The 26,982-nt window shown below is 45.5% G+C and overlaps 1 protein-coding gene across 11 annotated transcripts; it reads right to left on the bottom strand.

The window, feature by feature from the left end:
• Positions 1 to 199: 199 nt before the first annotated feature.
• Positions 200 to 24,796, bottom strand: NADK (NAD kinase). 11 transcript variants are annotated; one of them, XM_018920376.3, is made up of 12 exons: positions 24,778 to 24,796; positions 16,565 to 16,778; positions 13,138 to 13,221; positions 9,641 to 9,770; positions 9,066 to 9,174; positions 8,741 to 8,826; positions 8,373 to 8,475; positions 7,494 to 7,645; positions 6,814 to 6,913; positions 5,563 to 5,720; positions 4,365 to 4,447; positions 200 to 3,405 (listed from the first exon to the last, which is right to left on the bottom strand). In XM_018920376.3, exons 2-12 carry the CDS (start codon positions 16,735 to 16,737, stop codon positions 3,258 to 3,260), a joined length of 1,326 nt encoding a protein of 441 aa, XP_018775921.1. In that variant the 5' UTR covers positions 16,738 to 16,778; positions 24,778 to 24,796; the 3' UTR covers positions 200 to 3,257. The 11 variants fall into 11 exon arrangements, with proteins under 11 accessions (XP_018775921.1, XP_009093804.1, XP_030087547.1 ...); XM_009095556.4 differs by lacking the exon at positions 24,778 to 24,796 and adding an exon at positions 22,215 to 22,285; XM_030231687.2 differs by lacking the exon at positions 24,778 to 24,796 and adding an exon at positions 21,855 to 21,873.
• Between the last annotated feature and the right edge of the window lie 2,186 nt (positions 24,797 to 26,982).

Genomic DNA, 26,982 nt, shown 5'->3' with positions numbered 1-26,982 from the left:
TTCAAGTTGCACAGCAAATCCAGCAATTATTTTGAGACTTTTGAGGAAAACCTGGTATCAGACATTCCAAAAACAGCTTTGGGTGCATTCCCAGAAAAGAGATGCCACTGTCCCCTGAGAAGTGTCAAACCCCCCACAATTCCAAGGAACTGCTTGGGAATTCCCTATTTTCTCCCCAGTCAAAGGGCAAATCGAGCAATCCAACTTTACAAAAAGGTTTTATTGAAAGGATTGAAAAATATTTTGTTTCTCAACAATATTTAAAACCAAGTTTTCAATGTGTTAACAATATGTAACAGGATTTTTTAGCTTTTAAAAATTCAGTACACTGCTTTATTCCCTACTACAGTTGGTAACAACTTCTTCCATTTCTACCAGAGGATAACTTTTGTTTTTTTTTAAAAAAAAACAAATTAATTTCTCTGCTTCCATTTTGGCCCTTTGTAGATGAAAGGATTTGTAGGTGCCAGTGACTTACAAACCCTTTTATTAAAAACCTCTTAATCAGCAAACCCCTGTTTTTTAGCACAGTTTAACCAAGTTATTCTGAAGAAGCTACATGAGCAAAATGAAGTTTTATTGCCAAGAAAGTGAGGTGCATTTCAGCTTTTTCCTGCTTCAGCTCCCCCAGCCCTGGAGCATTCAACTGCAGAACTCCAGGGATGGCAGCCCCAGCCTCACTCCCCTGCAGTTTGCAGATGAAAAGCCTCCAGAAGAGACTTTGTACCCTCAGGTTTGTGATGTGTTAACCCAGCCCAGGCTGTGAAGGAGCTGGGCCAGGGAGAATCAAGGCAGCTTTTGGAGGAGAGGCCAGGACTGAGGTCACTGAGCCAGGGCTGCAGCTCTGCCTGGGCTCAGCAGCCCCCCAGAAAAAGCCTTTTCTCAGCAGAGTTCTGTACAAGCAAAGCCGCAGCAGCCTCAGAGCCAGCAATGCAACTGCAGCAGGTGAGAAATTGAAAGAAGAAATTTCAAGCCAACCCCTAATGTAGATCTAAAGTAGTTCAGTACACTTTGATTACAGATTTAATTACCTGTGCACTCTGAAAATTAAAAGTCTGGCAATTTAGTCAAGAATAGCTTTACTATTATAAAAAGCATAAATAAAAAGTGCTGAATATAGTTTTATCTTTAAAAAAATACTAGATAAGGCTCATAAATCATTTCACCTCTGCAAAATGATTTTCCACTCCCCAGTGTGCCTAGAACTGCTCATTCTCCACTCATCCACACGTTTCTCTAGACACCAGACCCTGTTCCTTCTCTCAATTATTGCATGGTTAAATAAAATAGTTCCAAAGCAAAAAAGCCTGACACTTCTCTAGTTCAGAAAGTAACCAGTTATCAAATAACTGAATACTCCGCTCAGGAAACCCGTAAGCAGCTTCAAAACAGTGATAAAACAATTACTGCAAATTCAAGTGAAAGAGAAACCCCAAAAGCTCTCTGGATATTCTCCAAGATTTCCCAAAATCCATCTGGTTTTGACCAAATCAAACCAATATTCTATGTTACAGAATGTACAAACCAATGTTCATGTCACCAACACGCTCCCACTGGGATTTAATTCCTTACCCAAGAGTTTGCTTCTCTCTTCTGGAAAAGTGCTCTCACCTGCATTTCATGAGCTCAGCCCAGGGCAGCATCCAAAAGGGATGAGACATTATTGAGACCACCAGAGGACAACAGATCAGGCAGAGTTTGGAAATGAAGCCACATCCCATTTCCACTTTGGACCACAGAAACAACGTAAGACAATCATGAGAAAGGTTCAGCAGAGATTCTCCCCCCACCCCCAAGGAAATCCCAGCTCAGGCAGGAAATTCATTCCTTGGCAATTCTGCCCCAGGACTGAGCAGCTCCTGGCCCTCCTTCAGTGAGCGATGCAGCAAGACTTGAAAATGCTGAAGTTTGGAGAAGATGATCAAGAGACTGCACCACAGAGAACATAAATGTAAACATTATCCTTGGGTTTGCTATTTTGCAGTTTAAGTACAGTACAAACCCTTTCCCCCCAGCCCAGCCAGTTCTTTTGGTGGGGTTTGGTTGGTTGGTTTCTTTTTTTGCTCTTTCATAAAAGCACATACAATAAAATATGTACAGAGAGAAGTTAGAAACATTTGAAAGCATCTTAAAAAAAGTAAATGTGAGATTTAGAATATCTTGAGTGTGCTGAAGGCACCGTTGCTACTCCACTGGGAATGTGTCCTCTCATTTCTCCAGCCCACCAGTGCAGAATCCCACCCTGGATTACTCAGCACCAAGAGTTGGAAGGTATCCATGGAAGGTGAGGGCATTCAGGATCTTGGAACAGGATATTTTCTTCAGGACAACAGTGAATTCAGTAGCAATTGAAGTCCAGATTCTTCTTGAACACTTGGAGAATTATTATTGGTTTTTTTAACATGATAGTCTCTAATGCTACCATTTATCCCAGGGAATCAACCAAAATAATAAGAAAAACCAACACATGGAGCATTCCCACCAAGAGGAAGTGCAGAGCTGTGAATTAGCTCAGCTACAAATAATTAATGCTCATCCCTGCTGTTTGTGGGTATTTCCACAGTGCTGACAGCCAAGGGTCAACCACTGCTCAAATGGGCACAAGAGAAAGAAATGTATATATAAAAAATATATACTTTTTATTACTAATTCCATCTATTAATAAAAAACATCCTTTGTGGGTGTTTCTTCAGTGTGTCACACTTGCAAGTAAGAAAGTATTTTCTGGGCAAGGTGTATTTAAGATAACAAAGAGGAACTTTTTTTTTTTTTTTTTTAAAAAAAAGAAAACTTCTCAGAACCTTTCTGTTCCTAGCAGTGTTAAATGGAGTTACAAACCTATCAAATGAAAGATTTTAATGCCACTTTTCTGCTGCCACTTTTCCCTGGTGTAGCTACATTCAGCCTACCATGGAACTGGTAAGTCAGAAGTTACAATCAAATCTGCAGATGTGGTTTTTGATAGCAGTCAGGAATAATCCACTGCTCATTTAGAAGGAAATTCAGACTGGATCAGAACCATCAGAACCTTCCACTCCCACTCCTGCTGGACAGGAAGGAGCACAACCCTTCCCCAGCCCCAACACCTGAGGGACATCACCCACAACCACAGGGCAGCTCCGGGGCAGCACCTGCACCCAGAGCTCCAAAATCCAACAGAGGGGAGGGATTCTGCCACATTCCAGTGCTCCAAAACCCAAGCAGAGGGGAGGGATCCTGCCACGTTGCCCTGCCAGAGCCCTGCTGGCTGGGGACACTCAGAACTCTTCCTCCTCCACGGCGAAGTTGTTCTGCTTCTTGCGCACGTTCCAGTGCAGGCACTGGGCCAGGCTCTCGAACCAGTCGCTCACGGGGTCCCGGAAGCAGATGGAGGGGAGGGGGTAGCAAGAGGTAGTGATGCTGATACTGCAACAGCACAGGGCAAGTCAGGCAGGGACAGCAGCAATGGCAACAGCCCCCAGCCTGTCCCCACCCAGCACGGAGCTGATTCACTGCTAAACAGCAGCTGGGCATGCCCAGCCATCAGAACTAGAGCTGCTCTCGAGATGAACACAGAGCTCTGGGGACACTTTCTGGCTGTGACCCTTCCATGGCATCCTGCAGCCTCTGGCACCACCCTCACAGGGACAAAGGAAACCCAAAGCACCACCTTGGCCTTTGGGTTTCAAGTTTTAAGCAATGAGCCCAAAAATCTCAGAGTGTAACCAAGGGCCAAAGCTTGTGTTTGAATCTTCACTGGGCTCCTGAACCCCTTTATAGATGATCCAAGCTCAGAGGAAATAAAAGCTGCTCAGGATGGAGGTTACAGCAGCTGTACATTTTCCTTCATGGCAGCTTGTGTGGGCCAAGAGGAAAATGGTTATTCAGGATGCCCAATCTGCCCATCTCCTTCCAGAGCTGCCTTTAACACCTCCACCACCACATTCTGAGCACAAACCTAAGGGACTTCACACCCTTCTGCTCACTCAAGGCCACAGCAAGTGACCACAACCCCTCCCAGTTAACCCAGTTTAAATTCCTATGCTCACAGGCAGCTCCTGTTGGTTTGTATCTTTCAGAATTCCTAAAATTTATCTTGAAGTTAAAATTTACAGAGTTTTCTAAAGATATGCCCATCTTCCTTGCCAAGCATGCAGTGTTTACAGAGTCTGAACATTTCACTTGCTTTTGTGGGAAGATCTAAAGAACTCAAGTTAGAAATTAAATCCTTTTAGTGCAGTCTGTGCTCTAGGAGGTGTTAGGGTTTATAAAAGCTTCTTCCTTCACTGCCAAAAACCCTTTTGGCAGATGTTCGAGAATGAGGGAGCTGCATGAATCAGGATTTTCTATACTTAGAGATAAGACAATCAGAAGAAAGGTCTGACCTGTCTCCATGGCAGATTTCCTGCCTTTTCCTTCCATCAAATGAAACCCACGCCGTGTTCCTGGCATCTGGGGAGAGCATGATCTGAAAAACAGGAATGGTCCAAAACTCAAGAGGAGCAAGGAACAAACACCTCCTCCACCTCCCTCTGAGTGCAGAACTGAGTCCTTGCAGCTCCACACTCACACTGGAACTCCTCAGCTGTCCATGGCAGCAGGCACTGACACCACTCAAGCTCCAGACCTTGATTTCTTGTTTATAAATATTTGTTCTATATGGAGGAAATCCCCTTTTTATAAGAACAAGGTCATAACCCACACAGACCTCCCAGTTCCAGTCTGTCTCCTCCTTCCAGTTCAGTTCCTGTCACTTTAATTCAGTTACAGGAGCTGACTTAGCTTTTCTTTCAAGAAAAATAATGCAGTTAATCCAGAGAAATACACTTTAATTCATAATGAATCCAGAGCTGTCAAATTCAGGAAGTTTGACTCCTATTTAAATTACATTCCTATTAAAAGAATTAACTACCACTGGCCAGTAACACCCACTGACATGAAAGTGTGGGCTGAGAGCTGTGCCATGAATAAACACTGAATTTATGTTGTAAAACAGGAACAAAAAGCCCAGAACACACTCATTTCTCAATGCTAATTCTCCAACACCCCCAGGACAAAAGGGGAAAGGTGTTCTTCCTTGCACAAGAGTATTTGTCCAAAATACCCATTAACCAAGTCTATTTTATATTCAGCATTAAATGGCTTTTTTCTGCAAGACAACATTAAAAAAAACTACATACTGAATTGCAGATAGTGCTATCAGTATGTACTTAAGATCTGCAATATTTTGCATGAAAGGAGAATTTTTGATTCCCTTCACTGATCATTTCCAGGCACTTTAGCCAAGATTATGGAACATTTTTCAGAATGCAAATGTAGGAATTCCCATTTTGTAGAAAGTTACAGAGCTACAGTCCAGTAGGAAAAGTGGAAAGTATTACACTTTATAAAGTGGGCAAATTCTTCAACCTAAGTGGGCAAATTCTTGTGAAGAAAGGCACAATCTTGAACCAGACTTGCTCTGATCCAGCCCCATGGGAGGGAAGCAGGAGCCACGCGATGCTTCCCACCCTCCCCTCACTCCTGTGCTCACTCCAGGAGTTTTTAATCCACAAAGAGAAATAAAATGAAGGTGAAGCCCACCTTGAGTTCCACTCCAGCAGGAACCACGATGGGTCTGAAGGACAGGGAGTGGGGGCAGATGGGGGTGATCATGATGGCAGGGACGTTGGGGTGGATCATGGACGCTCCGGCCGCGGCGGCGTAGGCGGTGCTGCCGGTGGGCGTGGACACGATCACCCCTGGGGACAGCAACAGGACAGGGACAGCAGCTTTAAAAACCAGGGACTGCTCTGGGGGACACCAACACATCCCATTCACCCCTGGGGACAGCAACAGGACAGGGCCAGCAGCTTTAAAAACCAGGGACTGCTCTGGGGGACACCAACACATCTCACTGTCACCCCTGGGGACAGCAACAGGACAGGGACAGCAGCTTTAAAAACCAGGGACTGCTCTGGGGGACACCAACACATCCCACTGTCACCCCTGGGGACAGCAAAGGACAGGGACAGCAGCTTTAAAAACCAGGGACTGCTCTGGGGGACACCAACACATCCCACTGTCACCCCTGGGGACAGCAACAGGACAGGGACAGCAGCTTTAAAAACCAGGGACTGCTCTGGGGGACACCAACACATCCCATTCACCCCTGGGGACAGCAACAGGACAGGGACAGCAGCTTTAAAAACCAGGGACTGCTCTGGGGGACACCAACACATCCCACTGTCACCCCTGGGGACAGCAACAGGACAGGGACAGCAGCTTTAAAAACCAGGGACTGCTCTGGGGGACACCAACACATCCCACTGTCACCCCTGGGGACAGCAAAGGACAGGGCCAGCAGCACATCCCATGCTAGGAAAGGGAACCTCCCCCCTTGGATGTCCCAGCTCCAGTGCAGCCCAGCACACACACACAGAGGAACCCCCAGCTCCCCCCTGCTCCTGCGGTTTCAGGAGTTGCACAAACTCACATTACACAACTTTGTAAGAGTGACTTTCATTTTTTTTCTTTGAGGGTAAGAGCTTTGAAGAGAACTCCTGCTGTTCATGAGTTGAGATTGTTTGCCTTCAGCAAGCCCAGATAAACCAGGCCAATCTTTGTGAGCTGTTTCTTACCTTTAGCCTGAAATATAATACCCCAAAAAGAGCTACTTGCCCTCACATGCCCATAAACAAAATCTTTCAGCACCTCAAGCTTCACTAGGGGAATGAACACACCCATTCTTTGCACACTCCTGTTTGCTGTCAGCAGTGAACTGGAGCTCTGCTTCCAGGAGAGAAAATCCTGCAGGGAAGCCCAGCCTGGGTCTGGCAGGGGAGCAGCACTCACCATCTCCCTGCACTGTGGTGATCAGGTGCCCATCCAGGAACACATCCACGTTGGACAGGTAGGAGGAAGGGCCACGATCCACCACAACCTCATTGAGGACCTGCCACGACAGCAAACATTACTGCAGCTGCTGCTGCTGCCTTGGCAATGAAATAAATGGCACAAACTGGACACGTTTTCCAGATCTCCTAAAAATTCAAGCTTATTTAGTACCTGCACATTAAAGCCTCTTTACACTTCTGTCCTATCGAGTGCCAGCTGAAGTTTAAGAATTTAGTTTTGAAGATTTAATTAGATTTAATTCTTAATTTTAAGAATTAAGTGTTGAAGTTTAAGAATTAGCTGGTCACTAACATTGTGCAGGGCTTTCCTTCTCATTTATAAAAATGTCTGGTGTGGCTGACTTTAGAACAACTTTGTTTTCAAAATAAAAGGAAGGTCAGACTCAAGCTTGGAGATATTTCCCAGCCTAAACAATTGTGTGGAATCATTTCTAGAGCAAAGTGTGAGATTAGCACTTGTGACTGCACAGAGGAATTGTGTGCAGCAGCTCTCCAGCATTCAGAGCACACTGGGAGCTGGGCAAGGCCCAGCCCCACACTGCTGGGGGAGAGCTTTACTCAAACAAATACAAATTACAACCAATATTTGGGGTTTTGGCTTTGGTTTTTTCCTCTGACCTGATATTGCATAATTTGTTTGCCCACTTCCTTCTCCAGGTTTGCAGACACGACTCCATTCTCCTCTATCCCGTTCTGCACTGTGCTCTTCTCCCTGTGCTCCTTCACCACCTTCACCTTGAGCCTGCTCCTCAGAACCAGAGCAGCGTTGCCTGGAGGGAACAGGGAAAGCACACAAGGAGGAGATGCTGGCACAGGAAATCACCCCAGCAGTGACTAACACACTCTGGCAAATGCCATCCAGCTACTCCTGAGCTTTCAACACTCCCAGTTTCATTCACAACATAATTGGCTGCACTTGGCTGAAGCTCAAAACTGATTTTTACTAGCAACGAGCAAAAATCAAAGCCAAAGTCTGAGCCAGTCCCTCCCCACTTTTCTTATTATGTAAAAAAAATTTAAATTTTATATAGGAAACACTGCTGGGCTCATGTGATCTTCAGTAAGACAAAAGCTAAGCTTAAAGAAAACTCAAGCATTAGAAACATTGTTAGAAGAAAACATTCTAGTGAGAGTTTTAGACATCTTTGCAGGATCTGCTTTGGATGCAACTCTAATTCTTCATATTGAAGAAACAAAGAATTTATTTCCTCAAATATTTTATTTGCCTGTCTTCTCAGTATTTAAACACTGCACTTTAACATGAACTCTACATTATCTTACACTTATTTACTCCATAAATAACCTTTTTCTTTCCAGAGCAGTACAGAGAGCAGCACTGGGTGTAACAATACAATGCAAAACTTCTGTTAATTTAAGAAGCATTTCTGGTAATTTAAAGTGCATTTCTCAAGTTTCAGATCTTAAGGGCTGACCTAAAAGAGTTGATTAAGAAAAAGTAACAAACAAAACCACCACACCTTGTCCCCTTAAATTTACCTTCTATAACCTGAGTGACTTGGGACTGAAAATTCTCAAAATTAAATGGAGTAAGAAATCCAAGGGATCCCAGATGAAAAGCCATAACTGGAGGTACACTACCCTATCAATAAAGAAAAGAATTTTAAAGCTACTCAGTCAAAGCAATCCATACTTCAACTATTTGCCTGTAAATATTGTAACTATTGATGAAACTTCAACTGTGCTTAATAAAAAACAACACACTTGACATGATGTTCACAAGGTAAAAAAGAGGGAATGAAGAACAAAAGACAAATGCTGAACTCAGCAACAAAGAGGGGGAAAAAAAGCACTTTTAAAACTTCCAAAAGAAAAGGTTTATGGGTTTATTTCCCATAAGAACCAACCTGGAAAAGTGAAGAAGCATAAAGTAAGGTCCCATCTCCTCCCAGGCATATGATAAAGTCTATCTGGTTGGAGATATCATCATAGTCTAGGAGAAACATTGAAATAAAAAGTTCTCAATTCAATTGTATCCACAATCCTAATTCCCTAACAAAAATTTGGAAGTTACAATTTGCAGCATGCAAACATTCCCTCACAAATGTATAAAAAAGCACATTTAACAACTGTCTGCAAGAGTTTTTAGAAATTTGACCCAACAACTAAGAAAAGACCAAGACAAAAATAAAAATACACTCCAACTGTTCTATCAAGAAATCATTTCCATACCTTCTCTGAAGGTGCAAAATTTCTTCTTCACTGGTCCAAAATTCTCATCATTAGCTATAGCAGGGTCTTCCAATACTTTTTTTTCCACATACACTATCATATTGTTCTCCTGAAAAGAGAGAAAAATGAGCTTGTGAGGCACCTGCCCAACACTTGACTCTCTCCATAATTCCCATTAATTCAATTATTGAATGATAGAAATAATATTTACAGCAGTGTTCTGTATCTGCTGGCTGTTTTCAATGTGTGATCTGATCCTGATGAGAATTTTGCAGCATGCACAGAACATTTAATAAATTAAAGCCTGGAACACAGATAACAGATACAGCAATAATGCTGTGTTTGCTCAAGGCTGAAAGGTTTCAGCTTTTTATATCCCATTCCTGTAATTCAGAGCTGCAAACAGAATGGGAAGTTTCTACTTTAATAATTTTAATTTTAAGCTTCATACTGATCTTAACTTTTGCAACAAATTTGGGTACACCCCGTGGCAGTGGGTATGAAGATTTGATTGCACAAATTCTGCACAGAATCAGCAGCTGGAGAGAGCTGAGCTGTAATTTCTGTTTTCTCACCTCAGTGAGGTACACACAGAGCTCTTTGAAGGGCTGCAGCAGACTGGCATCACGGATCTTCTTAATCACAAGGACACTCTTGGGAGGTTTGTTCCATGTCAACCGCTGGCTTGCTGGATCCTGAATGTGCCTGGGGGACAAAAACACCCCCAAACATCAGCACACCTGGGTCTGACACCTTCCTGACCTGGAAAAATACATCCTGCAGTGTGGAGACAGCCCTACACACCAGGGAAGGGCAATAATTCCATTAATGTATGGAGAACACACACCCCTACACACCAGGGAAAGGCAATAATTCCCACTGCAGGGATGGTCCTGAAGGAAATGCAATAATTCCCATTGCAGTGGCATTTCTGAATGCAAGAATTCCCATTGCAGTGGCATTTCTGAATGCAATAATTCCCATTGCAGTGGCATTTCTGAAGGAAATGCAATAATTCCCATTGCAGTGGCATTTCTGAATGCAATAATTCCCATTGCAGTGGCATTTCTGAATGCAATAATTCCCACTGCAGGGATGGTCCTGAAGGAAATGCAATAATTCCCATTGCAGTGGCATTTCTGAATGCAAGAATTCCCATTGCAGTGGTATTTCTGAATGCAATAATTCCCATTGCAGTGGCATTTCTGAATGCAATAATTCCCACTGCAGTGGCATTTCTGAATGCAATAATTCCCATTGCAGTGGCATTTCTGAATGCAATAATTCCCATTGCAGTGGCATTTCTGAATGCAATAATTCCCACTGCAGGGGTATTTCTGAAGGAAATGCAATAATTCCCATTGCAGTGGCATTTCTGAAGGAAATGCAATCATTCCCACTGCAGGGATGCTTCTGTGCTTTACCACATGCAGGTGATAACACAGAATTAATAATTCTGGTCCCTGCTGCCTGTGAATGACCTGTGCCAACAGAAGCACCACAAAAGCTCCCAGAAATAAGTTCCTCAAGTGATGACAGCACTGCTTCCTCTTGGTTCAGTGCTGACTCAAAGGAGAAACAGTCAATGAGAGGATCTGAAAAAGTCACAGCTTCTTTTTTTTCCCCCATCCAATACTCTCAAACAGCTTGATGCAAATTTAAAATCCATTTTATTTCAGAGCTCACATTTGAGATACAAACCCAGCAGAAAGTACAGGTTAATGGAGGGTTCTAAATTCAAAAATGCTGACAAGAAGTAGGGATGGCAGCACTGAATAAAATAAACCCACAGCTAGCACCAACTTCATTCAAACAACAGCCAGCCTGCCTGTTCCAGCTGTACTCACCAATTCCACGCAGTCCTACTGAATGAAAAGTCATTCATAACTTGCTTTAAGATCTTCATGTTTCTTTCCAGGGCTCAGGCAAATGCAACAGCTCCAAATAAAATAAAAGGCTGAGGCTTTTATCACTCATTAATAACTGCAACCTCAGAGGAATACATTTTTCCCTGAAAAATGTTTTTTTTTTCCCTTCTACTGAAGATTTCAATCAGTTCCAATAAGAAGTTGTGAAGCTTTACAAAAAATCCTGTGTAAAACTTTTACTCCAGATCCTCGTGGCAAGGTTCATAAAGAAAATCCCATCTCAAGAAAAATAAACAGGGATTTGATTTCCCTTTCTCTCAAGAGCACAAGCCCCTGATCCTTTCTTCACTGAGTATTCATTCAATTCATCTGCTCACCAAAAAGCAGATTTGCAAGTTCTAGAGCTGCTGGTTGTATTGAAAGAGACACCAATCCTTCCCAACTTAAGCCTGCACATAAAAACTATGATTTTCTGTTAAAAATAATCCCTCCAGTGAGGAGAATTTAACAAAATTACCCAAAGCAGAAGGGAAAAAAACACCAACAAGGTTTTGCTTGTTTTTAAAACCCACAAAACCTCGTGTGCAGCAAAAGTAATTTACAATTTGCTTTTTCAAACAAGTCCTTGCCCTCAGCAGCCTGGGGGCAGCTCGGCTCTCAGCCCTGCCTGCCCAAGGTTTTCCCTGGCACACTCCTGTCCCTGTCCTTATAGCCCAGTGCTGGGCCAGCCCCTGGGAGGAGCAATTCCCCAGGTCAGGTGGGTAAACACAACCTGGGCGGGCCTGCAGCACCCCAGGGCTCTCTACAGCACCAGGGGAGAATGAGGAAGCTCTGAGCTCCTCGAGGGAGGGATGTGTGTTGGACTTTCCCAGGAAAGGGTTGGATATCACCAGGAAAAGGTTTCAGTCTACAGTGGTAGAGATTTGGGCAAATATTGACTGTAATGACTTGCAGTTAACTGGAAGAGGAGTTAAATAAAACTTTTTTAAAGGGGTAAAAACCACAGAATGGTTTGGGTTGGAAGGGCCTTGAAGCCCCATCCAGTCCCACCTTTCACCATCTCAGGTGGCTCCAGGCCATGTCCAAACTGGTCTTGGACACCTCCAAGTGGGGCAGCCACAGCTCCTGTGTGCCAGGACCCCCAAACCAGGGAGCACCCCCTGAAATTCCTCACCTGGCCAAGTCAGGACCCCATTTATTAAGTCTAGAAAGCAGCACTTTATGCCACCCAAGGTACAAAATTAAAATGTTTATTAGCCCACGAAGCAGAAACCAGCCCTTATTCCCACATTTATCAACAGTCTAAAAGCAAACTTCCTTAAACTGAAAGTACCAGAGATCAAACAGAAGAATTGAAAAGTACAAATTCAAACATCACCACCAAGGAGGGAGAAGGCTTCCCTCAGGTTTCACAGCACACAGAACAGTTCCTCTTCCTCCTCTTTTTTTACTGAATTGGAAATATGAGAGTACAAGCTATGGATTGCAGACCATGCCAACCTGGCAAAGCTGACCCCAGGATGGCAATCAAACATGAAAACCTCTAAATCCCAGGTAAAACATAAACACAGTGCTGAGGGAGCTGGGGGTGCTCAGCCTGGAGAAAAGGAGACTCAGGGGTGACCTCAGCACTCCCTGAAAGGTGCCTGTGCTCAGCTGGGGCTGGGCTCTTTCTCCAGGAGCTGACAGAACCAGAGCACACAGCCTCAGCTGCAGCCAGGGAAATTCAGATGGGATATTGGGAAGAAGGTTTTTATAGAAAGGGGATAAAGTTTTTTACAGAAAGGAGATAAATTCTGGACTGGATGCCCGTGCAGGTGGTGCAGTCACCATCCCTGGGTGTGTTTAACAAAACCTGGATGTGGCACTGGGTGCCAGGGTTGAGTTGGGGTGTTGGGGCTGGGCTGGACTCAATGGTCTTCATGATCTCTTCCAACCTGGGAATTCTGAGAATTTGGGGTGATTCTGTGAATTTGGGGTGATTCTGGGAATTCCCAGGAACTGGGGAGGTGGTGGAGTCCCCATCCCTGGATGTGGCACTGGGTGCCAGGGTTGGGTTGAGGGGTTGGGGCTGGGTTGGACTCGATGTTCTTGAAGGTCTCTTCCAAGCTGGGGATTCTGTGAATTCTGATTTGGGGGTGAGCAAAGTGGAACCAGTGGAAAAGCAAAGTGGTTTTCCTTGCCACTGATGGAGGAGTACTCACATAATGGTTTTGGGATTCTGCAGCATGCAGGCCTTTGGTCCAAACGTGGTCACTGGGCATGGTCCATGCAAGGAACGTGTTCTCCTGAGGGCAGAGAGGATTATCAGTGAGTAAGAGCTGTGCTGACAGTCTGGGTCTGCCTGGCTGCTCAAACACCTAACCCTCCTTTGAAGCAGCTGCACACGAGCAGCACAGGGCAAAGTGCATTTCTTACACCTCCGTGTGCTCCCCAGGCAGGGCCACATTTCAGATCAGCTCTCCCATTTCCAGTGCCTGCATCAGCCCCACTTCTATTCTGTTCCTCCAAGCACTACATCTTACCTGAAAGCACATTTTTTAGAATGGCTGAATCTGGTATAAACACAGCTAAAAGAGCTCCGTGAGTGCTCTTCCCCTCCCTGAGGGCTTGGGTTTCCCAGTGTGGGATCTGTCACGGACATATTTCATGAAAAATCTTTTTGTTAAGATTTTTTTCTCTTGAGAAGCTGAGAAGCTTCAGCTTCTCCATGTCTTGCTGCTTTAGAATGTGATTTAGAAAATTGTTTACTTAGCATGTGAAATTGTTTTTACTTGATAACTAATGACAATTACTTGTGTCGAGGCTGTGAGCAGTCACAAGATTCTATTCTCATTCTTTTTTATTCTTTTCAAACTTTCTGATTAAATCTTTTTTCCTATTCTCTTAGTATAGTTTTAATAGATAATTTTCTTTTAATATAATATATATCATAAAATAATAAATCAGCCTTCTGAAACATGGAGTCAAAATTCTCATCTCTTCCCTCATCCTGAGACCCCTGAGAACACCACCACAAACACCTCCAGATGATTTTAAGTCACAATGTCTTGGTCATTTAAACACTTTTAATAAATTAATCAAACATTCTTCAACTCTGAGGCACATGGAGATTTGTATCTGCAGCATCAAGCTGCAATTTTGAACAGGCTGAAGAAGAATTGCTGTTTCCCCCCATTTATTTCTCTAATAAAATATTTGTCTTCAAATAAACAGGGGCTCTGAGGGGCCATTTATCCTCAAAATTGAATCCCACCAGACAAAGGGTTATTCCTGGCTCTAGGATGAGATTAGTTGGAGAAAGTCAGAACTCTTCTGCCTCACCTCCCTCCCAAACTCCTCCAGAAAAGCTGGAACTGGGAGCAAAACTTGCTCAAGCCATGGAACTGCTGAAGCATTATGTGACTGCTATTAGAATTATTCCATTATAAAAAAGGGAGAAACATTTATTTCCTGGGCTTAATTCAATCACATCTTGCTTGCAACAATCATCACTGCAGTGCCTTCTTTTGTGTGTTACCAAGTAGCCTAGGCCAGCCTGATGACTCAGTCCTAGAGCTAAAAAAACCCTCAGAAATTTAATAAAAATCAAAACCAGATCACAGGTTAAACATATAATTAAGGAACAGCAGCAACAACTTATTTGTTCCTTGCCTAATAAAAAATGCCAGTCTAAGATTTGAATTCCAATAACAAAACCAGAATAATTTCATTTCCATCTCTAAGTCCAGGCATGACTGATCTAGTCAGATAAGAGCATTACTAAGTGTTTTATAAACTTTACCTCATTGATATTAAAACAGAAAAATGAGCAAGGACTGACATAACAAGAGATGAACGTGGCTGTCAATATGGGCAAAGGGATGATAAATCTTTATCTACTTGTGAACAATTACCCTTGGCATTAGGATGGTTAAATAACACCCTGGCAGCATCACCTCCCACTTCTTGCTCCACTCCAGCTTCCCCCAGATAACTGTAATTTTTGCCCTCTCCCAACACAGGTCATTATTTGATGCCACTCCCAGTAATTGGCTAAATTCTGTTCCCATGTGAGGCTTTAAATATCCAGGTCTGACCTTCATGACATTCCAAAAGTTTCTTCTGCAAGCCCTAATTAATAAGAGGTGTAAATTCTCCCTGAGATTCCACGTGGTTTTATTAATGCTCAACAAATCGCTTGAGTGAGCAGAATTTCAAGTTATTCCTAGTCAGGCTGCCTTTACTAAGGATGAGCAGCAATGCCTTGGAAATCACACATCTTTTAGGAAAATCTATTTATCAGCTCCCAGCAGCTGGGCAGCTACCTGGAGCTGAACAGCACAGAGGAAGCCTGAGAGCAGCATTTCCTGCCAGCCTGCAAAATGCCTTGAGACAATTTAGCTCTGCAGTGAAGACAGCCAGAGAATGACTGCAGAGCATCCTAATGAAGGAAAATCTCAGAAGCAATTACCCTGATTCAAACCCACAACAGACACAGCACTTCTGGTTGAAAAAGCAGCTCTTTAGCTAGAAAATTATAGACAAAAATTTAGACCTTCTCTGCAGACTGACTGAAAGGTTTGAGCAGAGAAGGGAAAACCAACAGGCTTTACAGCACAATTTAAATATCAAATCTTACACATTGACCACACACACATCACCAGAGCTCCAACAGAGCACAGCCCTCAGAAGACACTTCCCAGAAGCACCAAACACACTGAACTCCAAACACAGAGCAGTTCTCTTCCTAAAGCACCAAACACACTGAACTCCAAACACAGAGCAGTTCTCTTCCTAAAGCACCAAACACACTGAACTCCAAACACAGAGCAGTTCTCTTCCTAAAGCACCAAACACACTCAACTCCACACACAGAGCAGTTCTCATCCTAAAGCACCAAACACACTCAACTCCACACACAGAGCAGTTCTCTTCCTAACCTTTCAAGCTTTGAGTCACCTCCCTTCACCACCGAGCCACCCCTGTGCCCTTCAGCCTCACCCGTGTGTTCTCTTGCCTCCCAAGAACATTCCTACCAGCAAAGCAGGAGCTCTGAACAGGAATTCCATCTGCTGAGCAGCTCCCTCGTGGCTCTGCCCATGCTTTAGGGACAGTCCCAGCACAGGGAAGGTGAATTCCTGCTGTGCCTCCCACAGGATCAAGACATGGCGCTGCCCCTGCCCGCTGCTCAATATTTACAGTGGGTCCAAAGATCACCAGATCAGAAGTTCTACCCACCCAGTCCACATGACAGGAACCTTGCAATGACATCAGAAAGTTGGCTCCAAAAAGAAGAATGGGTGTTTCTCACTGCTCCGAAACCACTGCAAACACAAAGTTACTTTTTGCTGCCTCACACACAGGTTTTTAACACACAGCACTAAAAGTTGGTAAAAGTTTGAAGAATTGTCTCTACTGTTGACTGATTCTTTTTTGGAGACTGTGAGCTCTGCAGACACCTGTTTTGACAAGCCATGAAACTTTGATTTGAGTCTGCTCTTAGTCAACACCCCACCTTCAACTTCCCACCTTCATTTTAAACCTTGTGAGGCACATTTTAAGAATCCCTCATGTCCATGTGAAAAAACCCACTAAAATCTGGTTGCCTTCACATATTTTAGCACCAAGGGGAAGAAGCAGAGGCCTCACCTGAATTCTTTGGTGCTTCCAAGGGCAGGTGAAGCTGACAAGCTGCGTGACTTGGCCCGGCCCCGGCTGCTGCTGCCCCAGTCGTCGTCGCCGTGGCACGCCGAGCAGTGGTAGGCAGAGTCTGAGCTGCCATCAGCCTTGCTGGCACACAGCTTCTCCCGACTCATCTCCATGCTGGCACTGCAGGAACCTCAGCCAGACAGAAATTCAATCCCTGCAGAGGAGAGGGACAGGCAAAACCTCAGCATTCCCAAAGGTAATGGGGCTTTCCTTTACATTCCAGTGATGGCTGCAGCTGGCTGGAGGGAAAACAGAAGTTTGCTATCACAACCCCTCTTCTCTCAGTAGATAACATGCTGAACATCAAAAAAACCTTACAGTAATCCTATAACCAGGATGGTTTAGGGCAGGGCATTGAACAGGAGAAGTTTGTTATGAAAGAACAGCTTACAAGCATGGTCGTTATAAAAGAAAATTAAATCCCTTGGTGATTTGCAGCTCCTTTGGGGGGTGTTCTGGGGTTGTATAAAGTGCTTTGATGAAACCTTTGGGAAGTTCTTGTTCAGGGGAATGTGAAGTGAAATAAAAAATGGGAAACTGCAATAAAACTGGAGTTGTGCTTAACATCAAGAAACTCCTGGAGTTGCCCAGGAGATGAGCACTGCTGCTGAGAGGAGCTGGTGCTCTGAGCCATCTCCCTGCTTTCTGCAGCTCCTGCTCTGAGGTCAGCACTGCTCAGCAAGGGGGAGTTCTGCCAGGGCCCCCACAGTGGTTTTTAGAATTGCTTTACAGCAATTAAAGTGTTTTAAAGTCCCTGCAAGAAAATCTGGAGGAGCATGTGACACTAAATGCAGTTTGCACATACTAATAAAGACCTCTCCAAAGAATCTGGGAAGTTCTTCAAGGTAATCAGAAGTTCCTGGAATTAAAAATGACCACTGTGTTCTCAGACTGAGAAGAAGCCCAGCACAGATTCATTTCTTCAGTTACACAAGAGATAAAATTAATTTCTTTTAGCCATTTAAAAGAAAGAAAAGCTTTAAATATGTGCCAAGGAATCGAGGCATAGGAAAACTATAAAGTTAGGAAAAACCATAAAGTCTCCTAGGAGGTGATAAATATATTGAATAGATAAAATACTCAAAGAGAAAAAAACCACCAATCCTGTCAGATAATGCCAGAGAAATAACCTTAATAAGCCTCAGCTTTTGAAATAAAAGAGTTTAATACCAAGCTGAGGAGAGACAAAAACAAGCTGGAGGACAATACCTAAGTCCTTAACTCATTTCTGACAAATTGGGGAGATGATCCAAAACAAACAGGACAAAAAAAGGACAAATGTGCAGTATTTCAGTTCCACGAACAACCAGCACAAAGGAGAGATAAACAGCTGGTTAGAGCACAGCTTTGCAGGAGTAAAAAAAAAACCAAAAACCACAAAACCAAAACAAAACCCAAACTTGAAATAACTGCAGAAGTTGTAGAGACCTTGTGGGCAAGTTGTCATCATTACTTGAAGCAAGTAGAGAAGAAATCATATCAGAATAAAAATAGAAACCAACATTCAGTGCATGAACAAACACTAAACTATAAACAAATGGTATCCATGAGAGTGCAGCACATTCCTCAAGTCACTTGATTCCAACACAGGGGGGAAAATTTGGTTCAGTAAAAAAATTGCAGATGTTTTTTCCAATGTTTTCATCACTTTGGATGAAGCTCCCACCTCATCCTGCCCAGAGAGAGACTAAACATTGGTGCAACCATAAAAATGGAGTGTGGCTCTGGGAAATCATCCCCCAGTGAGGATATCTGGGAGAAATTCCCCAGAGAATGGCAAACCCCATCCTTTCACCAGAACCCCGACCTGCAGACAACAAAACCACCAACAAAACACAGCTGTAATTTTAGACTCATTACTAAATGAGACAGCACCACCACCTAATCAAATTAGAAAGTGCTTTTGCTCCTGCTGTAGCTTAGGCTTACCCGAGGAGAGCATCACTACAGAGAGGTGCAATTAATGCCAGCCATTAATGATTTATACCACCCTGCCCTTGAAAGGTATCAATGTTTAACTGGGGGTAACTCACTGCTGCGTCACCTCTGACGACCACTGCTTGGGAAACAGCCATTGCAACAGAGCTGCAGCTCTGGCCAGCTAAGATTAGCAAAATGTACCTCTATTTTTAGGCAATTCGAGCTGATTTATAAATTTTGTGCCCATCAGTTGAGCAAGGGAGGCAGAGAATAATTTATGTAATAAGCAAGATGTGTGTCCACGTGACTTTGACCGAAGAACGTTCATCTGACAGATGCTGACAGTAAAGAAAATCAGATTAGCACAAAACTGGAAGTAAGAAGTGCACAGACATACTAAATACAGCCTAAGAACTTGATATTCCCTCCATGTAATACTTTCCAGTTCAGGATGTTTTAACTGCAGCTTACACCATGTACTGTTTAATTAATATTCCCTCACAAGACCTTTATTGAATAAGCAGACTTGACATAAGACAAAACTGCCACTGAACAGCTTCCAGGATGGGATCCAAAAAACCTTTAAGCACATGGTAACAAACTAATGAAAAGGCTGCTCTGTTTTAAATCATGTCCAAAGTAAAAACAAGACAAGAAAAGCAAGTATTTCAATGTCCAGCACTGCAGAATGAAGGACAACTGAGAAAGTGTCAACATTTAACAACAAATATCTGTGATGGTGACACAGCAGCCAGGTGAATCACCTCTCACACATATCCAACTCCAGTTTTATTGCAGTTTCCCATTTTTTATTTCACTCCATGTTCCCGTGAACAAGAACTTCCCAAGGGTTTTATCAAACCACCTTTATACAACCCCGGGACACCCCCCAAAGGAGCTGCAAATCACCAAGGGATTTAATTTTCTTTTATAACGACCATGCTTGTAAGCTGTTCTTTCATAACAAACTTCTCCTGTTCAATGCCCTGCCCTAAATCATCCTGGTTAAAGGATTACTGTGGGGTCCATCCTGACAAAGTCCTCACAGTGCTTTTAGAGGACTGATATTTTAGAAATTATATCAGTAATTCAAAACTCATTTTGTACTTGATTATTGACTCTCTCGGGGCATAAAAGGACAATGTTCTATGCAAAACTGCACCTCTTGTCCCATTGCTACAGAGCACTGTGTGCTTGATCACCCTGCTCTGTGGAGCTTTCTTTTGTTGAATTTTGCTGAATAAAGCACTCCAGCAGAGGTTACATGCCCATGACTCCATCCCCAGGCACTAAACCCCCTCTCACACCCACAAAAATGAGCAACTCCATCAGACAGACAAAGCTTGGTTTAGTTTAGAACTTCATATCCCAGCGAGCCTGCAAAAAACCAAAACCCTTATTAAAACCCAGCAGCCTGGCAGCAGTTACAATTTTAGGTTTTGATTACACACCCAAATGCTATTTCCACCAAAAGCCGGGCAGTTTGAGCATCACGTGTGCACGGCCCAGGCAAAACAAATCCATTTATTAACCCTTCATCTGCGGAACCCCAGCACGGCCCGGACACCCGAACCCAGGGTGGGACCCTCGAGGGGCAAACAGCAAATCCAGCCCTGGCTGTAATGACAACACAGAGAAGGGTTTTTTCTGTCCTGTTACCTCCATTCCCTAATAGCTCTGCTGATAGAAAATGGGAGAAAGTCAGCATTCCAGGATGGAAACAGGATCCACACTCTGTCCTGGCCCGGCACAAACTGCCCCAGGACGAGCTTGTTTTACCTCCTGAGGTGTGCAGGGAGAGGAGCCCCGAGAGTCTTCCTTAAAAAGCCGGAATTCACCCCAAAATTCAGTCCCTAAAAACCTGCAATTCACCCCAAAATTCAGTCGGGAAGGGTTATCCGGCCTCGGGGGGCGAACAGCGCGGCTGGCCCGCGATCCATCCCCGCGGGAAGGGTTCCCCGGCCTCGGGGCTGCCCAGCGGGATCCCCCGGAGCCGCTGGGATGAGGGAATGAGGGCACTTGGGACACATGAGGGCACGGAGCGGCCCCGGCGGGGACAGGCACCGGGCAGGGGACACAGGGACACGCACCGGCAACACGCACCGGGGGACAGAGGGACGCGCACCGGGGACACACACGCGCGCACCGGGGACACCCGCACCGCTCTCCCCTCAGAGCCCCGCGGGCTGTCCCGCGCGGCTCCCCCGGTGCCCCGACTCACGGCGTGGCTCAGGGCCGGGCCCCGCGGCGCTGCTGGCGGCGCTGGGCGCTGTGAGGGGCGCGGGGCCGGCGGGCCCTGCGCGCCTCCATCGTCCCCTCCCCGCCGCCCCCGCGCAGGCGCGGTTCCGCCGCGGGCCCGGCGCGCAGGCGCGGGCGGTGCGGCTGCGCGGGGCCGCCTCCGGCCCGCGGCTGATTAGCGCTAATTAGCGGTCATTAGGCGCGGGGGAGCTGGGTGGGCTGTGGGTGGGCAGTGGTTGGGATCGCATCGGGTTATACTCACGTTGGAGGTGCCAGTTAGGGATACGGACAGCAGACACGTTCAGCCAGCCCACACCCCTCAGAGCGCCTCACAGCCCTCACAGTCACAGCTCCAAATTCCGGCCATCCCATCCCTCACAGCCCTCACAGTCACACCTCCAAATTCCGGCCATCCCATCCCTCACACCCCTCACAGTCGCACCTCCAAATTCCGGCCATCCCATCCCTCACAGCCCTCACAGTCACACCTCTAAATTCAGGCCATCCCATCCCTCACAGCCCCCCACAGTCACAGCTCCAAATTCCAGCCATCCCATCCCTCACAGCCCCCCACAGTCACACCTCCAAATTCCGGCCATCCCATCCCTCACAGCCCCTCACAGTCGCACCTCCAAATTCCGGCCATCCCATCCCTCACAGCCCTCACAGTCACACCTCCAAATTCCGGCCATCCCACCCCTCACAGTCACACCTCCAAATTCCGGCCATCCCACCCCTCACAGTCACACCTCCAAATTCCGGCCATCCCATCCCTCACAGCCCCCCACAGTCACAGCTCCAAATTCCGGCCATTCCACACCCTCATCTCCAGCCATCCCATCCCTCCAACCACCCCACACTCCTCGAACTGTCACACCTCCAAAGTCCAGCCACCCCACACCCCGCAAACACCTCCAACTTCCAACCATCCCACACCTCTAGCTATCCCTCCTCTCCGGCCACGCTAGCATCCCACCCCCTCAGCAATCCCTCACTTCCTACCTCCAACTGTCTCAACGCTCCAAACATCCCATCTCCCACCATCCCGCCCCTCCAGCTGTCCTACTCTCACCATCCCATCTTCCAACCTTCCACCATCCCATCCTTGCGGCCACCTCACCTCTCACTATCCCACCTCCTCAGCTCCACCATCCCATCACTCCAAGCATTTCACCTCCCACCATCCCACACCTCCAACCATCTCATCCCATCCCTTCCCTCCAGCAATTTCACCTCCCACTATCCCACACTTCCCACCTCCACCATCCCATCCATCCATCCATCCATCCATCCATCCATCCATCCATCCATCCATCCATCCATCCATCCATCCATCCATCCATCCATCCATCCATCCATCCCATCCCATCCCTCCAGCCATTTCATCCCCAACCATCCCATCCCTCCAACTCCCCCATTTCCCCCACCTCACCTCCTCCGTGCCTCTCAGCTCGGCACAGACTGCACCATCCCCTGCTCTCCTCCTGCCTTTTCCCTGGGGCCCACACCACGCCCTTGGCCCAGGGTGTGGCTGTTGGCACATCCCTCGCACCCTGCTCACATGCCTGTCACCAACTTTTACCTTAATCTGGCCTTTCATCATCTGGGAAATGCCCTTTGTGACACAAAACTGCTTGGCAGCCCGCACCGCTTTGTGAGGATCACTCCTCATAAGACAGACATAAAGTGGTGAAATGTAAAAAAAACATTCTCCAGTCTGTACTTGAACTGAAAAAAAAAAATAATAAAAGGTTTTGGTACCTCAAAATGATCAGGAGCTTTGTCACAACTTCAGCAGAGGGAGGATCAGCCCCTGGGTGGATGCCAGCAAGAAAACAATTCTTCAGTTACCAAACCTATCAGGTTTTGTAATTCCAAAATTGCATCTTTAAGAGGCACACTCATGGGATAAATCACACCGGGATGAACTCACACAGTAAGAGCAAATTACATCAGAAGAGAATGTGGCACTTGGGGATTTTTTTTTTCTTCCTTTGTGTAGTAATTTGTTTTTGGGGAACCAGGGAGCTGTAAATAACTGATGGCCAGTAAAGGCTGAAACAAACTTGAAAAAGAGGAAGCTGTTGCTAGATGTGGGAAAATACCACTGGCCATGTTACACCACTCTTGAAAGTACAGGATTTTGAGGCAAAATTTCTTTTTAGTCCTTCATCCCAGAGCCCAGTGTGCAAGCAATTAAGGCAACAATTCACAGCTCAGCGGGGTTAATGATATCTCAGAGCCTCGAATGTCTTTAATGTGCTGAAAGGGATTCTCTAAGTGTAAAGGGACACCTGAACATGACCCTGGGCAGGAGTTCAGGGATTCAGGGAATTTAGGGAGTCAAACATTGCCCTGAAACCTGAAGTGAAAAACCATCCCAGGATGGACAGAGCAGCTCTGCCAGGCACCACTCACTGACCAGGGCTGGCCCAGGGTGAAAGTGATAAATCCCCACTGTCAGAAACACCAATCACTTGTTGCTGTTATCTGTGCAAGGAATTTCTTGATTATCTCATCCCTTTCTTGAGTGAGTTAAAAAGTATCTTACACAGCACAGTTTCTATTTTAACATTATGTTATAACCTAAACTACTTAAGAGAATTAACACAGCATAACTTTCTAACATAACACACACAACATTCACTTTAAGATTTGGGAAAAGCCAGTCATAAAATGCACATTTTTCACAGCCTGCTCAAAAAGAAACCCTTCAGGTGGCAGGTTCTTCTTCCCCCAGCACAGGCAGTGCCCTGGTGTTGCCCAACATTTTGTAAGAGGCCTGAACTCTGCAGCAGGAGCAGCTCTTATCCCTGGTGATTGCTGGAGATAAGACTGCTAAGCAGCTGAGCCCGTCCTATTTATAAAGGGCTGCTGTTAAAACAGCAGCTCTGAGCTGAGCACCTTCAGCAGCGACCTTGGGAGCTCTGCTTGGCTCTTGGGATGAGTGTCCCGGGCTGTGACAGCTCCTCCCTCCCCCGAGTGCAGTGACAGGACAAACAGAAGGGCTTTGGGTCCCTTTCAAGCATCTCCTCCCTGACACCACGAGCTGCAGCTCAGCCCTCTGAGCCAGGTTGTGCTTCCTTTCTCTCAGGGAAAAAAACAAAGAGAAATGTTGGCAGGAACTTGAGAAATGAGCATAAAAACATTCTGCCTTTTTTTAAAATTTTTTTTCACTGGGGTTCTCAGTTCCTAGAAATAACAGAAAAGATAATTTCACAAAAATGCTGCTGTTTGACAACTTGCACAGATGTGCCTGGTACAGAACCTCCACCTACACCCCAAACCTTCCTCCAGCAAGCAGGCAGGCATTTCCACGGAGCAGGAAGCAATTAGCAAATTGTCTCTATTAAACACCTAGCAGGGTGGAAGAACATGGTTCTTACCTCTCAACCCTAATTTCCAACAGCCTCAGATGACTCAGAATTCCTGAGGGATCACGAGAAGTAAAAAAGTACCACAGAGCCTGAGTTCTGCAGGATATGGTGGCACATGAATGTGACAAATAAATGATTTCTCAATGGCCACACACTGACACAGAGCCAGGGAAATGCTTTTCATTACTCAGGCTGGTTACCAACACCTCCAATCGTTATTTAAATAGCATTGTCCCACTTTTGAGGCTGAGCTACATTAATTGACTTGCATAAGGGGTAATAAATCTGAGTGATTGGGAATGTTGGCCTGACACCCAAACTCCATCCCCAGATCATCCCTGACAGTGTCAGGGTAGGACTGAGAGCTGCTGGCAGCCAGGAAAGTGGGGTGAGAGAAGTGGAGAGATTTTGGAGAAGTCTAACATGAAGAGGGATATCAAAATATGCAGCCAGGAAAGGAAAGTTCAGTGAGAAAAGTGGAGGGATTTTGAAAAAGTCTCACATGAAGAGGGATATCCAAATCTGCAGCCAGGAAAGGAAAGTTCAGTGAGAAAAGTGGAGGGATTTTGAAAAAGTCTCACATGAAGAGGGATATCCAAATCTTCAGCCAGGACTTACCTCCTGTCTCAAAGCAGGATGTGGAGGAGAGATTTGAGATTCAGCTTGGGGTGTTTGGGGGTGCTCTGTGTCTCCCTGAGTGGCTAACAGAGTGTGTTTTTCTGCCTTTAAGACAGATAAAATCAATTGCTTTCCTCTTTCTCAATCTTGTCGAGACTGTAATCTCCCTGACGCAGGAAATGCATCACTGCATGTGCCCCAGCAGTGTTCAGAAAGGGATGGGGTTTCACTGGTTAAAATAAAAATAATTTAAAAACTGGTTTGCTTATCACACCTTTTCACTGCTCTCAGGAAAACGGGTGATTCTTTTGAGGAAGGGCCTTGGTTCACAGCAGACCTTGATTCTTTTTAGGAAAGCAGCTCGATGAACTGGAAAATGTAAAAGCTTCTGGTTGCTTCATTTTCCAGATGCTTCTGCAAGCACATCCCTGCAGCACTGGATTTTAAACCAATTTGTGCAGCCCAGAGGAATGAATTCTGTTTTCTGCAGGATCCCTCTAAAGCCAAACACCCCTTAAACCTTTTCTAGGCTACATTTTCACACTGGCAAAGTCAATGTTGTCTGCAATTCTGGGTGAGGGGAAAACCTCTTGGTTTTCTATAAAACACCTTTGCTTTCAGGAGGTCTGGGAGCTGCAGCTCAGCTGCTCCCTGCCCAGGAGCCACCAGAATTCCTCAGAGAACTCCAGCTCTCAGTATTCCAAGGAAAAGGGTTTATTGCTGTCACCTGGATTATCACCAGAACTGTGAAACAGAACCATGAAAGATGCATTGGAGTAGGAGCCACGAGGGGTAATTTTAGATTATGAACTTTAAGGCATTTACAGCATGGTGTGGCTAAAGCTGATAGGCCAAGAAACACTTCAAATGTAATTAGGAAATAGTTAACTCTTGATTGTGCTGAGTGAATTATAACATCTGTACTGTCTCACCCTTCTCATGAGGCTGAAAATGGAATAAAAATTTGTCCAACCCCTCTCAGTTGCCCCATCTCTGGGTCAGGAAATGTGGAAATGTGTTGTTGTCTGACAAATTGGTGAGGAGCAGAGAGCTCAGCTGAGCTCAGCAGAGGTGCAGAGGGGTCTGGGAGCTGCCAGGCCCCACACCCTGAGCTCTGCAGCCACACCTCCCCTGCTGCAATTCCTGCTTTTCCCACCTCCCCTGGTGCAATTCCTGCTTTTCCAGGGTCCCACCAGGAGTCATTTTACATTATTGACTTTAAATCATCTCCAGCATGGTATAACTAAAACTGATAGGCCAAAAAACCATTTAATTAGGAAATAGTTAACTCCTGATTGTGCTGAGTGAATTATAACATCTGCACTGTCTCACCCTTCACATGAGACTGGAAATGGAATAAAAGTTTTTCAAACCCCTCTCAGTTGTCCCATCCCTGGGTCAGAAAAGGGCTCAATCCAACACCCAACACCATCACCAACTGCTCAAAGATACTGAAATTGCCACCCCAGGAGCAGCTGGGCCTCGATAGTGGTGGGACTGGCTGTTCTGGGGCCTTTCCTTGCCAGCAGTCACCCAAGATAAACAGCCTGCTGTGAGAAGGGAGGAAGTTGGGTCAGCAGCTTTCATAACTGCCCAGGCTTTGAAAACAGCCTGAGGAGTGACAGCAAGAGTGAGGTGGATTCCTCTTTGTTATCATGTGGGACCAGGCCCTGGCAGCTGTGGAATGGGCTGAACCAGCAGCAGGCACGAGCTCAGCAGGTGACAGGAAAAGCAAAATGGCCAAACCTTGTTTTTGTTGCTGGCAAGGGAAAGAATTATCACTGCAGGCTCTGTGCAGGTGTGAAATACCATGTTCTTGTTCCAAAGGGAATAAAGATAGTGGGGGACTCATTCTTTTTTTTTCTAGGCTGCCACAGCAAAACCTTATCCCAAACCAGCTGGCTCAGCAGGTACCAGAATCCTTGGAGCTCTGCAAACACATCCATCCTGCAGGGAGGCTGATCCTTGTTAGCTCACCAGGAGCTAACACCAATTTCTGCTCTCAGAGCCTCCAGGGAGCTCCAATCTGCAGCTTGGTCATTACCAAAAATTTCCTTGCAGCCCTAAGACTCTGCAGTTTTGAGAGCTGTGCTGTCCCCAGTTAGCAAAGTCACTGCCACACCTCACTGTGTGGCTCTGCTCCGTTGTAGCTGTTGGCTTATCAAACACTCCACCCTTGGCTTAAACTCTGGTTAAACCCCCCAC

This window comes from Serinus canaria, chromosome 21 (assembly GCF_022539315.1).
Source record: "Serinus canaria isolate serCan28SL12 chromosome 21, serCan2020, whole genome shotgun sequence".
Taxonomy (NCBI): domain Eukaryota; kingdom Metazoa; phylum Chordata; class Aves; order Passeriformes; family Fringillidae; genus Serinus; species Serinus canaria.
Note: the sequence above shows the minus strand (reverse complement) of the source record. Positions and strands in the feature narration are given on the sequence as shown.